General features: G+C 40.3%; 1 protein-coding gene across 2 annotated transcripts; it reads right to left on the reverse strand.

Annotated features, from left to right (window-relative positions):
- Positions 1-1,839: 1,839 nt before the first annotated feature.
- TRIML1 (tripartite motif family like 1) lies at positions 1,840-8,905 on the reverse strand. 2 transcript variants are annotated; one of them, XM_032838123.1, is made up of 6 exons: positions 8,887-8,905; positions 7,397-7,492; positions 6,150-6,380; positions 4,884-4,906; positions 4,595-4,692; positions 1,840-2,583 (listed from the first exon to the last, which is right to left on the reverse strand). In XM_032838123.1, the coding sequence occupies exons 3-6, from the start codon at positions 6,330-6,332 to the stop codon at positions 2,033-2,035; spliced, it is 855 nt and encodes a 284-aa protein (XP_032694014.1). In that variant the 5' UTR covers positions 6,333-6,380; positions 7,397-7,492; positions 8,887-8,905; the 3' UTR covers positions 1,840-2,032. The 2 variants fall into 2 exon arrangements, with proteins under 2 accessions (XP_032694014.1, XP_032694013.1); XM_032838122.1 differs by lacking the exon at positions 8,887-8,905 and adding an exon at positions 7,736-8,291.
- Positions 8,906-15,885: the final 6,980 nt, after the last annotated feature.

A 15,885-nucleotide genomic window follows, 5' to 3' on the forward strand; every position in this document is an offset into this window, starting at 1 on the left:
ATCGGGCTCTCTGTTCAGCAGGGAGCTGCTTTCTCCTCTCTCTGTCTGCCTGCCTCTCTGCCTACCAAATAAATAAATAAAATCTTTAAAAAAAAATAGTATAGATTCAGTGGCAGGCCCATACAGACAATGCTGTCCATGGGATGACTTTGCCAGAGGGAAAAAATATAGGCTGGTTTCCTTGATAACATCAACCCCTTTAGGACAAAGGGGGGGGAAAAAAAAAAAGAGCTATCACCTCAGTTACACCACATAATTCAATATATGTATGTTTAATTTAATTATAATGCACACTAAGTTACAATGTCTGAACTTTCTATTCATTTATTAAAATTTTTAAAAATCAATGTTTTGGGGGTTTTTTGTAATTGAGAAAGATACAGTCCAAATATATTTGGTGTTTGCTGTTCATGATTTGTTTCTTAGCTTTTTGAGGTGATAAATCAAGAGTAAAATTTAATAAAATAAAATTTTTTAAATGGGGGAACAGCTACAAGTTGTTCCAGGAAAGCATGATTGGCTCCCTCTACAGTTCTCCAATTCCAAATATATGTGATGTCAGGGGGGAAATGCAAACAGTGAATACAGAGAACAAAAGAGGGCATGATTTGGGACCCAAAGTCTAGTTCAGATCTGCTCCCCTGCCTGTGAGGGCACAAGATGAACATGCATAAGTTTGAAAGAGAAAGCAGATCTAGATTAATGAGAAGAGTGAATACCAATCTTAAAATAAAGCCGGTTAGCTAGCCTCCCCCGCTTACTTACTTCCCTCCCTGCTATTTTCTATGCTCATTAACAGATTCAATTATCAATCTTCCCCAGCTTAGTCTCTCATCTAAAGACCAAAATCTGTGATAAACATTTTTCTTAATAATCTTGCTGTTGTGAGTGGGTTAAATCCCATCAGTTTTCTGGTCTGAGACTGAAAACATGAACAGTGAGTTCTGTGAATTGGAAGAGGCAGTAAGGGCTCTGTGATGGGTGCCATTCGGCAAGGTAAGCATGCAAAAAAGGTTAAAACAAACAAACAATCCTACAGAGAAAAAAACAAACAAACAAGCAACAAAAAAATCTCTACAGGGACAGAGCCCTAAGAATGGGGCACATAAGGGCAGACCTCCAGCAGAAGGTTATCTGAGAGCAGCCAAAAGATCTGCTCACAAAACTTCACAAACCCTAGCATGTTGGAATGGAGAGTAGACTTGATTTCCCCTTGCAGTGATTAAAAGCCTTCTGCTTGTAGCAAGTAGCAAAAGCACAGAAAATAACCTTATAAAAAATTCAGTGAAGTCATTTGGCACCCACAGCCTTGATGCATTTATTGAAAAGAGACTTTGCTCTGTGATCTTTGAACATATTCACAGAAGGTTCCAGCCTCTTGTGGGTATGGAGACATGAATAATATGATATCCACGCCTATATTTGCAGCATTCTGAAGACATAAGTCTTCCTGAGTGCAGATATTCCAGGCCTCATGGGATGGGAAGAAAGACAACTTTTTAGTGGAGACTGGGTCATGAGTCCCTCTCATCAACCCTGAAAGAAGACCCTTGCATCTGTTCCCCGCTCCCAACCCAGCCCCAGAGGAGTTAGGATTGCCCCAGCACGCAGAGCTCTGCACATAGAACAAAGACACATTCAAATAGCAGAGTTCTTCTTTAGAGTCAAATAAATAAATACACTCATAAACATGACATATATTTATAAAACTGGCCTATGACAGTGGGGTTGGGGATAATGAGGGCGAGTTCTACTTCTATAATTTTAGTGACCAGCATATATGTGGGGCAGTCTAAATAATGAATTTGGTTAAAGACAGGATATGATCGGCTTTCTATGGTGTTGAAAGTTGGTTGTCCAATTTGGCTGTTGATTGTGGCTCCAGTTAATGGAAACTCTTCGGTGGGGTGGGGGGTGGGGCTTTCCTTTCAGATCACCTGATGTTAATAGTGCCATTGCATTAATCATCTTAATTAATAATTATCTGTTGGTCTTAGACCTCATCCTTAGTGAAAGCTCCGGGGTATCTTCCTCAGACATAACTGTTCAGTGAGCAGATGGTAAGAGGGCCTGTGTTCGTCCCCTCATTTGGGAGGCAAGGGGAGAAGATAGGCCTGAGAGCTTCCTGGAAAGAGGCCGGAGGAAAGCTGTAGATAAGGGACTCATCTGTCACATTGTAGAACGCTATATGTCCAGACTCATAGTCTAAGAAAACACCAACTTTATGCACAGGCTCTCTGACATGTTGACCTTTTAAAGGTGATGAGACCCAAAGACTATAATCATCTCCAATTTTTAAGCCTATAAGTGAGAAGAGGTCCCCCGGTGGCTTTGGTAGATTGCCCTTTCTGCTCACTGAGTCCTTGCAGATGCCTACTTCCCACTCAGTCTTGTTGCCCACTTCCACCTCCCAGTAATGTCTCCCACAGGTGAAGATCTGAGCGCCCAGCACCGTTGCTGACTGGTCAAATCGTTCTGGATTGTCTGGTAAGTGCTGTCGGACTCCTCCGTGCCTCACGCTCTTCAGATCCTCAGACAGGACAAGATAGGCATTGGCTGTGGCTGGATCCAGAGTTATATCCGCTGCAAGAGGAGAAAAGAGTGAATCCTTCCTTCCATTCTTAAAGACCCTCCTACACATGTGGAATTTAAATTAAATTCTTAGTTTCCAATCCTACTTTTAAAATATGTATAATCGAGGTGAGTGTGATAAAGAGTTTTGTTTTGCTCAAAGCAGAATCTCTGGACCCTTCTCACACTATTTCACAAACACCAAGGGTAAATTCCTCAAAAGACACAGATGCGGGGCGCCTGTGTGGCTCAGCGGGTTAAGCCTCTGCCTTCGGCTCAGGTCATGATCTCAGGGTCCTGGGATCGAGCCCAGCATCCAGCTGTCTGCTCGGTGGGGAGCCTGCTTCCCTTCCTCTCTCTCTCTGCCTGCCTCTCTGCCTACTTGTGATCTCTCTCTCTCTCTCTCTCTCTCTCTCTGTTAAATAAATAAATAAATAAATAAATAAATAAATAAATAAATAAAATCCTTAAAATGACATAGATGTAAGTCATGGGGATGGTGACATTTAGCGTGTCTGAGAGGGAAGAGAGGAGTCTCTGATATAATGGAGTGGAAGTTCTGTTCAGAGCACAGGTTTAAAACTCAGAGCTGTTTATCCATACGGGGCACACTCTGTCATTTGTAGTCACTTGAGCCAAGGTTGGCTGTGGTTCTCCACCTGAGGGGGGAGACAGAGACAGGGGCACTTCTGCTCTGAACGTCTGCTTACCTGCCAAGCGTTTTCTCTACACTGTCTCACTTAATCATGCCATTTCCACCCACCCCCATCTTTATAAAAGTGGAAACTGAAGCTCACAGAGGTTAGGAAACTTGACCAAGATTACAAAATCACTGAGTGTTTGCACAGCAGTTTCCAGTTGGCAGGTTTCATTATGTCAGGCTTCAACGCAGCTCCTATGAGTTAGTGAGACCCTCCCCGCCCAAGACCAGTCGGTAAGTACATCGTGAACCAGTGAGAGACTCCCCTCTCCTATCTTCTGAGAGGAGGTCACAGAAGAGGCTTCCAACCATCACTGACCCCCCGAGATAAGACTAAGTGCCCCTACCACACAATTTCATACTCTTACTTATAGATCAAATCCTAATCATCACTTATTATTGGAGATGAACATCTGTCTCCTCAATTCCACTGGAAGTTCTATAAAAGTAAAGGCAAGCCTGTTACTCATCACTGTGAGAAAACTTAGAACTGAAGAGCATGGAGTGGGGCATATAGTACTCACTTATCAAATTTCTGTTGATTCCAAAGTCCATCAGACCTTCCCCTGAAGGCCAGATTGTCTTACCTCTGAAGGTAAAAGTTGAAAACTAAGGCTAACCTCTCTTGGTCTTAGCCAGCCTAAATATCTAGAGCATTCTAAAAGAATAGTTTGAGGGACACCTGGGTGGCATAGTCAGCTAAGCGTCTGACTCTTGTTTTAGGCTCGGGTCATGATCTCAAGGGTCTTGAGATCAAGCCCCGAGTCTGGCTCTGCACTGGGCCTGGAGGGGGCTTGAGATTCTCTCTCTCCCTCTGCCCCCCTCCACCTCACTTCTGTCTCTCTGTGTCTCTCTCTCAAATAAACAAACTTTAAAAATTTTTTTTTATATATAAAAGGATTGTTTGAATGTTGCCTCATGAGAACTTTCAAGTTTAAGTAGCTTTTATGCTCACAAGAACAGAGGTAGAAATGCAGAAACCCCTGAGGAGGTGTGTGTGTATAGGCAAGGCGAAGAAATGGACAAAACAGAACCATAAACACAAACAAAGGAAGTGCCAGGACTTCTTAGACGGAAAACAAAGGCAAATGAGACATCAATCAAGTGTGCTTCTGTCTGCTCCAGAACAGAGAAGGTCTGTGGCCCCAGCCCTCCCTGATGTTTCGTGCTGACTCAGGGTGCCTTTGTGAGAGAGCCTGGCACACAGATGGTGAACAGTCTATCTCAGAGGAAACTGGCTTAAAGCTCAATTTTGCATTCCTTAGTACACCCTGAAGTTAACTCCACAAATCCCTGGAGGTTTGGCAAATCAGACTGACTTACTGCTGAATTTTTTTAGCATCTCCCTCATTCCAGTGATGCGGCAGAGAGTCAGTTCCGTGGTGGTGGCTTCTGGACATTGAAGCAAGAGTGGCTCAGTCCTGCAAGAGGGCAGAGACCGTCACTCTGTGTCCCCTGCACGGACTGCGTGACCTGCTCCAACATGAGGGTTACGCTTGTTTTGCCCCAACAGCTGGACAATCTCATCCCCACTCTCACAACCTGATCTCCACAGCAGTGCAGCCCTATAACTTATACCCCTGTGTCCACTGGACACGGAATGCACACCTACCTTTCCAGGGTGCCTTTCACATCCTAAGGGAATAAAAGAAAGAGGGTTAATATCTGTGCACCTCGGTCTCTAGCAAAGCCAGAATCCAGAGACAGAATCTAGTCCTTGGTAATCTCACAGAAGCCACTTTCCATAGCTTTAGAACACCCTGAGTGGGCGAGCATGTAGTAGGAAAACATTCCCAGCTTCTTCCCGGGGTGGGGGCCAGGGGTCTCCTATGAACAGGGGATCGTTTTCACAATGACTAGACTACTTTGTCCTTTTCTTCCCTTGTACCATCACTTTGTCAAGAGAACCTGATGCTGATGTAGGAACCCAGGAAGTCTCCTGTTGCCTCAGGGAGTCAACGATGGGCAAAAGCAAGGGGTCCTCTGAGCGCTGAGGCTAAGCATGCATGCAAGTGGAGTGGGTTGCTGGAAAATCACCAGCGAGTCTAGGAAGGAGAACTACAGCTGCAGCCGGGTCCTGCAGCTCGTGTTTACAGAGGCCCTGGAGAATAAAGCAGGAGCCCAGGAAGGCGGCCGAGCAAAGATGGTGAAGAATCCGGGCTCCATACCAAATACCTCATTTCGATCCCCAATTAGCTATCTGACGGGCAAATTTCCTAACTGCCATGGGTCTGAATTATTAAAGGAGGGCCGCTATAAACCCACATCGTAGACAACAATCACCTGTAGTGCATATAACAATAATTAACTTCATCAGGTCTTTGTGACGATGGAATTTACTGTGCCAGCAGCACCTAGGAAATGTTCATTAAACTTAAAATAATGGATGAAGCTGAAGTTGCAGACAAGCAAGCAGAGCAGAAATTGGACTCTTCATCAGGCTTGTTTGGATAAGTATTCCACTGTTTTGTTTTTGTTCTTTTCTCTCTCTCCTCAAGACTTAATTTATACTATAGAATATTAATTCTCGGGGCACCTGGCTGGCTAAGTCGTTAAGCGTCTGCCTTCAGTTCAGGTCATGATCCTGGGGGTCCTGGGATCGAGCCCTGCATCCGGCTCCCTGCTCAGCAGGAAGCCTGCTTCTCCCTCTCCCACTCCCCCAGCTTGTGTTCCCTCTCTCGCTGTCTCTCCCCTCTCTCTGTCAAATAAATAAATAAATCTTAAAAAAAAAATATTAATTCACAAGGAAAACTGTTTTGGGGCCAGAACTGAGTTTCTCAGGTAAATAAAGAAAAAAACTTATTTTGCTTGGCTTGTAAAGTTATGGGTTACTACACACTGTTGTGGTTATTCCATTGATTTTTCCCAACATTCTTACCTCAAAAGATTCTATAATGGAGTTCAGACATGTGGACTCTATCTGTTCAATCATTTTGCTCAGGCTTCTTGTTTGTTGGGTCAGCTTGATTTCGTTGTCCCTTAGTTTCTTCATGTTCTCTCTTTCCTCCTTTTCCAGTAACTGGAGCTGCAGCTGCTCCTCCTCCTTCAAAAACTGGTGCATTTTTGCATATTCTGACACAACAACCTGTTTACAGGCCTTTGTCTCTTCCTGCCGTCAACACACACACACACACACACACACACACACACACAGGAATGATATAATAAAGTTAGCACAGAAATGCCTATGTAGATTTTCAATCCTTACAAAGTCCTAGAGTTCTGCTGTGACAAGTTTTGAAGCCTGACAGGCAACATATATTAAGTATTAAGTAATTAAGTAACACATAAGTATTAAGTAATGGGGTAGATAGCATGATATTTTAGAAGGTATATACATATACAGTAGTAAACAAAACCAAAATTTCTATTCCCAGAAGGCTGTCATTCTAGTGTGGAAAGAAACAAAAATAAGCTATGACAGGTGGTGATCCATACCACGGTAAAAAAAAATAAATAAAGGACAAAAATACAAAAAAAGCATGCGTTTGCTTATTTACTAAATATCCAATGAAAGTAGACATTGGATCACATCCTAGAAATAGAGATGCACATCACAAACACTCCCATTTAAGAACTCGGTGTATTGGGAGAATAAGATACACACACATATTTTTTAAGTATTTAACTAAACAGTTAGGTCTTGGTTAGACACCTCAACTTCAAATCTATCACTAAGTCAAGCATTTGTTCAGGTGTATTAATCCAACCTATTATTTGGCCTTTATATCCCTTTGTCTTTATTTTTTTTTTATTTGCACTCCTTTTTCCCAAAAGCATTTGAGATATTCCTTTTCTATGGATTTTCATCCTATGTTGTCTATAACTTATAATTTTAAATAATTATAATCAGAGCCATAATAGAGGTAGCCATCAAGTTGTATGGATGGACCAAGAAGGAAAAAATAAATAAATAAGCAGGCCTAGGGATGGGGGAATTGTTTGAACTGAGTCTTGGGATTCCCAGGTGGACAAGCAGAGGCAGACAGCCCAAACTAAGGACACTGCATACTGTAGGACTATGATTAGAAAATTGTGTCTTTTTCCCCTGGTATTTCACTAAGTATCCCTCCAGTCTCCCTCATAGAATCATCTACAAGACCCAAAAGTAAGACAGATACTGACCTTGCACAGTATTACTCTCTCCTTCTCATGGGTTAATACAACCTGAGTTTCCTTTCTCTTTTTATGCAAAAGATTTAGGATTTCCTGGAGTTTCTCCTGCAATAGAAACAAATTCTCTGTGGCAAGTGAGCAGAGCACCAACTTGTGAGGAAGCCTTGAGGACCAGTGAACACAAGATGAGCGGGATCTAAGACAAAGGGTGAGGCAGGATCCACACCAAATTTGTGGTCTGGTGCCTGGAGACCAGCACCTGTAATCATCACCAATAGAGAATATTATGGGAATAAATGATAAAACAGGATTTGTATTCTGAGATTTATACTGAGCAGCCAATCTTACTTTGTGACGCTCCTCAGCTTCACTCAAGGGATGCAATCTGTTTATTCCATGACACTGAGTTGAGAAAATGTTTACACCCTGCCCATCCTCAGAGAACACCTTAGTGCCTGCCAGCATTCTTGCATAGATGTCTTGTTCACCCTCATTCTGCAGCACTTGGGATCGGAGCTGCTTGCCGATGCCAGCCAGCCTCCCCAAACGCTCGTTGGGCTGAAAGTGTGGGCTCTCCAAGGACCTCCAGCATTCAGGACAGGATAAAGGAGTGTTGTGTTCCTCCCAGCTCCTCAGGAGACACACTAGACAAAAACTGTGCCCACACTCAGTAGTCACGGGGCTGGTGAAATAGTCCAAGCAGATGAAACAGGTCAGTTCTTCCCTCAGATTCTCCATCAGATCTGCTGTAGACATTTTCTCCAATAAGGACATCAAGGCAAGGGCACGCCTCTATTCCAGCATTAGAAAAGTCCTCCCTGGCGTTCTACTGTTTTAAATAACAGGTGGGTGATCAGTTGTTACGCTGTTGATACAAGAAACTCTTACTCTCCTCTGTGCCTGATTTCACCAGTTGGCACATACTGTCCCAACACAAAGCCAATTATGACTTAATGTGGAACCCTTGTTCATAATCAACCCCAAACTTTCAAGGAATATTTCACTGTGCAAGCTATATGCTGGATACTGAGGGTACTTGCTCTGAACAAAGTTCTGCTTTCAAGAGTGGGCTACAGTGTGTGTATGTGTGTGTATAAATATATAGCACCAGGAAAACATTTAGGTACATTGATTTTAGGCTGGAAGGTTAGGTAATTTGGTGTAAGCCAGTACAGAGATTTAAGTTACGATGAACTCTAATAATATCTAAATTGGAAATATGGTCCAAATCTTTTAGAAAACTCCACTAATAGAATCTAGTTGAGCAACTGAAGGCAGAAAACTGTAACATATATTCCTCCTCTCATTAGGCCCTTTTTATGTACTTGACCAAAGCCTAAAATCTTTTTGCTCCTTAATCAGGTACTGTGTACTTTTATTTAATTTTATTCAACCTAACAAAATGAGAATGAATCCATTGAAATATTCCCGAACTTTAAATGTACAAAGGATTACCAGAGTTATATTTATTGCTCTGTCCTACAGACCATGATACTCACCTCTCCACCACCATAAGCAGCATGTCCACAACACTGTGGAGTGGATGGAAAAAAAAATTGTACTATAGTGTAAATATAATTTTGTTCACTTATTTTCACTCTTTGAAACTAGGCCTTCTTAAACCCCCTATCAATTCTTACTGAAAAGAAATCCAATGCTCAGATATTTTTAGACCTAGGGGGAAAAATGTATAGTATAGAGACTGTATACAATGACCACTGAGATTATAAGTGCCTTAACCTATACATTTGCATTGCCATATGGATCTGAGGCAGTACTTGTCATGGCCTACCACTGCTCACTGTCTGCCAGAAAGTGCAAAACTCAAAAGCTCTTCCTTGAAGTATAGCCCATTTCACCCTCCCACTAAGTTCCTCATACCTTATTTCTGTTCTTAGCCTGTCATACTCCAGCACTGACTACCATCCATGGGTCTCCATCACCCATACTTTTTTGTTGATTTCTTTCTTTCACGGTTCCCACTGATTCTTCTTTCCCTCTTATCTCCAACAGGATGTTGGATGTTTTCATACCTTGAACTTTTGTAAAAAGAAGTTTTCTGGACTGAAATTTTTTTTTTCCATGTTCCTTTCTCTTACTCAAAACTCATCTTTCTGAAGTTATCAATCCCAATGTTTTAATCATATGTCCTTTGTGTAGCATTTGTGAATTACTGAGATGAGAATTTACAAAAACAACAACAGCAAAACGCAGCGGAGTTATACTAATTTAGATAGAAAGAGAGGTAGCCCCAGTTTGGGGTCATTAAACCTCTACTCCTTAGACTCCGTCTAGCCTAGTAACTGAGGTACAGCTTCACAATATTGATTGGGAGTTAGTCTTTAGTAAGGGTCTTGCAAAAAACAAACAAACAAACAAAGCCAAGAAACCTGTAACAACACTAACCACCTTCACTGGAAAAAAGGATTTATGAACTACCATCTACATTCAGTGTGTTATTCCCACACAAACCTAGAAGGAGACTTTAACACTGGCCAGGATCATTAGAATGAACCTTACAATAGAAATATGAGGCATCACAGATCCTATATTCCAATTTGGAATGAGGAAACTGGGATGTTCTAAGTTCAGGTCACACTGATCTGTTCCATCCCATGTCCCTCTGTTAAGCAAACTCTTTTCATAAACTCCTTAACACAATGAACGTATCTTGCTCATCAGTAACTAGAAGAATTCTTTGTATATAGCAAGGGCTCAAATTCTTTGTAAATAAGTTGTAAATGAAAAAAATATAGGAACCATATTCTTAGAGAATCACAGTCTTTTATCTAGCTGGAAACCAAGAATTATATAGTCCAACTACTTTCTATAGCTAGTGAAGAAAATTGAGATAAATTGAGTTGGTCCCCTGACTACTTGCTTACTACATGAATCAAGTCAGGACTAGGAAACTGGGCTTCCTACCTCCCAGTCATTCTCTTTTGTCCATGTACTACATTGCATATCACTTGCTGACTTGGGAATGGTTGAAATTTTCCAGGTCTCTCAATAAAATGAACATTGCTCAAATGTTTCAGAAGGAAACTGGACAGCTGTTGTGATGGTGTGATGTTGCGACGGGTATCTTGAATCACTGGCTACACTCATTACTGGTGATACAGACTTCTTTCCCCTCTCTCACAACACACTGACTGAGCTTAATTCATAGATGAAGAAATTTATACATAACTCATAGAAAAAGAGTGGGCCAGCCATCCCAAAGTACATTATACCAATCTTCAGGACACTGCACTGCCAGACATGATTTCTGAGATCAACAACTTAGGGCTTCTTCTCTGACCTATCTCCTGCAGAGAGAGGTGACAGTAGGAATACCTTAAGATGTCCACAGTCACAACTGCCATCCACATGTTATTAGGGCTGGAGCACATGGAAAAGATGAATCTTAACAATATAGTGAGAGCATCTTTATTGGTGAAGGCAGTGGGCTAGATGGGGACTTATTTGAAAAACATATTGCTTGAAAGCCTGGTTTAAAAAATATGTCTGTCATTTCATATCAATATGGAAAAGATAGATTAACCAACAACTGGTTTGGGACAAGTGGGGGTAGCCATCTGGGAAAAAAAATAGACAAAGTTAGATCTCTACCTAACAACTTATACCAATGTGTATTCCAGATGTGTGTGTGTGTGTATTTTCCCTACTCTCGTCATGAATTTATACTCCTATTATTTCCCTCTGTATTGTATTTTTTTACCTTATTTATATTATTTTATTTTTAATGTGTTTTTGTTCTAGAGTACCCCACATCTATTTAGCAAATGAGGAGAATATTTGTTAAATATGTGGTCAATTATTGTGTCCAAAAAATGAAGCACATCATAAGAAGAGATAATTGGTAACATAGAAATTTAAAATAGACTACTTAGAAAAGACTTTTTAAAGCATGCGTCAGAGCTTAGACACCACTAAATAAAAGATTAATAAATTTAAATAGAAATTAAACACTTTTATACAGCAAAGTAAATAAAATAACTTTTTTTTTTCATTACAATCTGGGAAAGAGAATTTGGAACACATGCATAAAATACCTAATCACAAATTACAAAAAAGGGCTTACATAAATATATACTTAAAAATAATAGTTCTTCTTTAAAAAATATAGCTTTTCTTACTATTAAATGGCCATTTTAGAAATGACAGATCAGTATATACACACTGACATGATATGATATCCAGTATATATTAACAGGAGAATACATTTTTACTCCCACAAATAGTTTAAGCATAAATAATAAAAAATAGGTTATATATGTATTTTTTTCCTACAAAAATGAGGTCATGCTATAGATATTGAAAATGCATCTGTGTACATGAAGGCATAGAAAGAGTATGGATTCTGGGGTGCCTGGGTGGCTCAGTCAGTTAAGCATATGACATGATTTCAGCTCAGGTTATGATCTCAGAGTGGTGTGATTGACTGTTTAAGATTCTCTCTCTCTCTCTCTCTTCCCCTCCCCCACTGCTTGCACCTACACACACTCTCCCTCTCAAAAAAAAAAAAAAAAAGAAGAAGAAGAAGAAGAAGAAGAAAGAAGGAAGGAAGGAAGAAAAGATTTCATGAATATGACACCAAAAGCACAGGCAACAAGAACAATAATAGACAAATGGGACTACATCAAACTAACAAGCTTCTGCACTACATAGGAAACAACAGAGTGAAAAGGCAACCATTGGATTAGGAGAAAATATTTGGAAACCATGTATCAGAATGGATTAATTTCCAAAATACATAAGGAAGTCCTATAAATCAATAGCCCCCTCCAAAAAACCCCAGTTGCCAAATACAAAATATGGGCTAAAGACCTGAATAGACATTTCCCTAAAAAACATACACAAAAGACCAACAGGTATTTGGAAAGATGCTCAACATCACTAATCATCAGGGAACCATAAATCAAAACCACAATGAGTTATCACCTCACACTTGTCAGGATGGCCACTATACATTAAAAGGAGAAGAAAGAAAGAGAAAGAAAGAAAGAAAGAAAGAGGACAAACATTGATAAGGATGTGGAAAAATTGGGACTATTGTACACTGTTGGTGGGAATGCAAAACGATGTGACTGCCATAGAGAATAAGATGGAGATGTCTCAAAAATTAATAATAGAACTGTCATAGGATCCAGCAATCCTGCTTCTGGGTATTCACCCGAAAGAAAACTGAAGTTCTGGAAGAGGTGTTGGCACTCCAGTGTTCACTGCAGCCTTATTCACAAAAGCTAAGATGTGGGAACAACCTAAATTTCCATTTATATATGAAAGGACCAAGAAAACTGTGCATATATGCACAGGGAATATTATTCAGCCTTTGGAAAGAAGAAAATTCTTTGATAAGTGACAACATTGGATGAACTGTGAGGACAGCAAACTACGTGAAATAAGGCAGTCATGAAAGGACAAATCCTGGAAGTTCCACTGACATGAAGTATGTTATTTTAAAATAGACTCAGGGACGCCCGGCTGGCTCAGTCAGTAGGGCGTGCGACTCTTGACCTCAAGGTTCTAAGTTTGAGCACCACACTGGGTGTAGAGATTACTTTAAAAAAAAATTTAAATCTTAAAAAAAATAAAAATAGAAAAAACAGACTCAGAATCAGAAAGGAAAATGGTGGTTGCCAGAGGCCAGGAGAAGACAGAAATGGGGAGCTGTTAATCAAGGGGCATAAAGTCTCAGGCAAAGTAAAGAAATTCCAGAGATGTCTTGAACAGCAGTGTGTCTATCATTAACAGTATTATACGGCACACTTGAATTTTTGTAAAGAAGGTAGATCTCATGTTAAGGGTTCTTACCACAATAAAATAACATTTAAAAGGAAAGAAAACATATGGAAAGATATATACTGCTGCAGTGGAATTGGAGAATTGGAAGGCCTAACTTATACTTCTTTATTTTATAAAATTTTGTATAAAAATATAGTTTCTCTCTCTCTTTCTAACTTCTTAATGTGTTTTCAACATTTTGGCAGTAAAGAAATTTTGGGGAATAGGGCAGGAGCAAAGAAACATGAGGTGTGACTTGCAGTAAACCAATTAATGAGGTGATTTTCTTCAGGTTGAGGGATAAAAATATCTCAGAGGATTGGTTTCAGCTGTGATATAATAAAATGGTGGTGGTGACTTTATGATTTCAACATACTTTTTATGTAACTACTAGATATTGAACCTCAGCAAGTGATATAAATATGACTAAAAATTATTTCTCTTCTTTGGGAGAAGGAGATATGTGTGCAAAAAATAAAAATAAAAAAAACCAACAACCTTGTAAAGCATTTAAAGAGGTGTGCTTGAAGCACACATGGAGTATTTAAATTTATTAAAATTTTGGCATTTTTAGTGCTGGAACAATCAGGGAAAACTTCTTGGGAGAAACTGCATTTGACTTAAACTAAGGGCTTATGTACATTTCATACAAAAGGACAGCTACTATTTAGAAATGAGAAAAATTTTGGTAAATTTAAAGAATAAAAGACGCTCTGACAGTGGGTCAAAATATTACAATAACAAAAAGTGTCTATTGTAACATTCTTTTCGTCTCAGAAATAGTTTTTTAAAAACCAATTCAGCTTGGAAATAGTCACTTCTCTGATTCTTTATAGGTAGCAGGTTGGTCTGACCGGTGATCCCTGGAGGCCCGCTCATCAGGGAAGGAGCCCTGGTACTGTAACTTCAGGATTCAGGATTCCGGTGAAAAGCTGCAACCCAGCCATCACGCCTGCTGACATACGCAGGTGGGGAGTCCGCTTCCAGACTTTTGACCACAAACAAGAATTTCAGAGGAGGTGTTTTTGTTTGTTTGTTTTTCTCTAGAGTAGACCCTTTCTTGTTCCTCCCTTTGCTTTATGAAGAGTTAACTGTTGGAAATGTACTTGCTCCCGGCTTCATGCTGGGCAGTTTATGTCCTTTGTCTCTTAAAACGATGAAAAGAGAAGCCAAAGAAACTGTAGGAGTTGGGATAGGAACAGAAAACTTTTTAAAAGCTGTTCAAACACATATTGGCAATTAAGAATAAAAAGACATAGTCTAAAGTGAAGATGCACAGCTAAGAGACTCTTAACGTCTTTCTCCTTTTTAATGAGGATTATGGGGCTTGAGATTATTACAGATAATTTGAGCTACTAGGCGACTAAGATTACCATCCATAAAGGATAAGACTAGATTTTTCTTAAAAACAAAAACAAAGCATTACAACAACTTAAGGGGCACCTCGGTGGCTCAGTTGGTTAAGCACCTGCCTTAGGCTCAGGTCATGATCCCAGAGTCCGGGGATGGAGTCCCACCTCAGTTGGGGAGCCTGCTTCTCCCTCTGCCTCTCTCTTTCTGTCTCTCATAAATAAATAAAATCTTAAAAAATAAAAAATAAATACAAATAAAAAAACTTAAGAGTGCAAAAGTCACTTGTTTTTGTCCTACTCCTATCATAGGACACCCCTTCTGTCTGTCACTTAATCCTGCAGGAATTATGAAACATCTTCACGTAGCTGGTGGTATACTATACCCAGTAGATTAGATAAATATGAACAATCATCCCTATTAAACTAGTATTTTATAGGTAGGAAACAGATTCTTATGTCTATACATGTAGGTCCCCACCTTTTTAATGGGGAAGTCTACTTGTCTCTTAAGAAAATCTTAACATTTGTTTATAAGATTCTTAATCTCTCATCATAAGTCAGTATTTTTATGGGGGAAAAAAACCCATGAGACTGAGTAATACAAATAGAGTGTGCTGGCTCTGTGCCAGGCACCATTCTCAATCCTTTAATATAGTTACTCATTTAATCCTCCCGCAGCCCTATGACGTGGGTATTCTAGCACCGTTTACAGATGAGAAAACAAACTGAATATGAACCTTGCCCTAGATCCACAGAGGTGGCCGGACTGCAGAGTCCAAGCTAGTACCCACAGAGCAAGACTTCCGTTGTGCCACAAATATTAAACTCCAAGTGTTTACAACCGTTACCAAACACTGGTTTGCTGATTGTGCAAGGATCCAGTCAAGCCGCCACTAAAGGTGGCTGGCTGAGCACGCTCCCAGCCTCTCCCATCTATCTAATGGTAATTGGCTCCAGAAACAGCCAGGGGGCGCTCCTCATAAGTTTTTATGTTGTTTGCAACCCCAGGTGTTAGGGTCAGAGAGGGCGCTCACTTTGAGGTATGTTATGTTTATAATGACACAACTTCTTACTTATTTTATGTCACTGTTCAAAGTTATTACGGTATTGACGATATTCCCTATGATGGACGGAGACATAGCTTTTTAAAAGAGCTAGTGGGAGCTCTTGGGAAGAAACAAAATTGGTGCTGCCTTCACCATCCTAGTCCTTTCTTGGCCTTTGAGGCCCAAACTAAAAAAATATTTGTGGGGCTAGAGTACCAATATAGTTGGAGAGAATTTTAAAGAATGTGGGTCCTAGCCATAGGAGCTCATGAACCAAAGCAACTCATGCAATTTACGAGACACTGTGTGTCGC

Source organism: Lontra canadensis, unplaced genomic scaffold (genome assembly GCF_010015895.1).
Source record: "Lontra canadensis isolate GAN:19392208 unplaced genomic scaffold, GSC_riverotter_1.0 scaffold102, whole genome shotgun sequence".
NCBI lineage: Eukaryota > Metazoa > Chordata > Mammalia > Carnivora > Mustelidae > Lontra > Lontra canadensis.

Coding starts and splice junctions, on each gene's coding strand:
- TRIML1 (XM_032838122.1), bottom strand. CDS start 8,161: ATGTCCTTATTGGAGAAAATGTCTACAGCAGATCTGATGGAGAATCTG. Junction 6,381..7,396: donor AGAGAGTAATACTGTGCAAG/GTCAGTATCTGT, acceptor TGTTGACGGCAG/GAAGAGACAAAGGCCTGTAA. Junction 4,693..4,883: donor GTGAAAGGCACCCTGGAAAG/GTAGGTGTGCAT, acceptor GCCCTCTTGCAG/GACTGAGCCACTCTTGCTTC.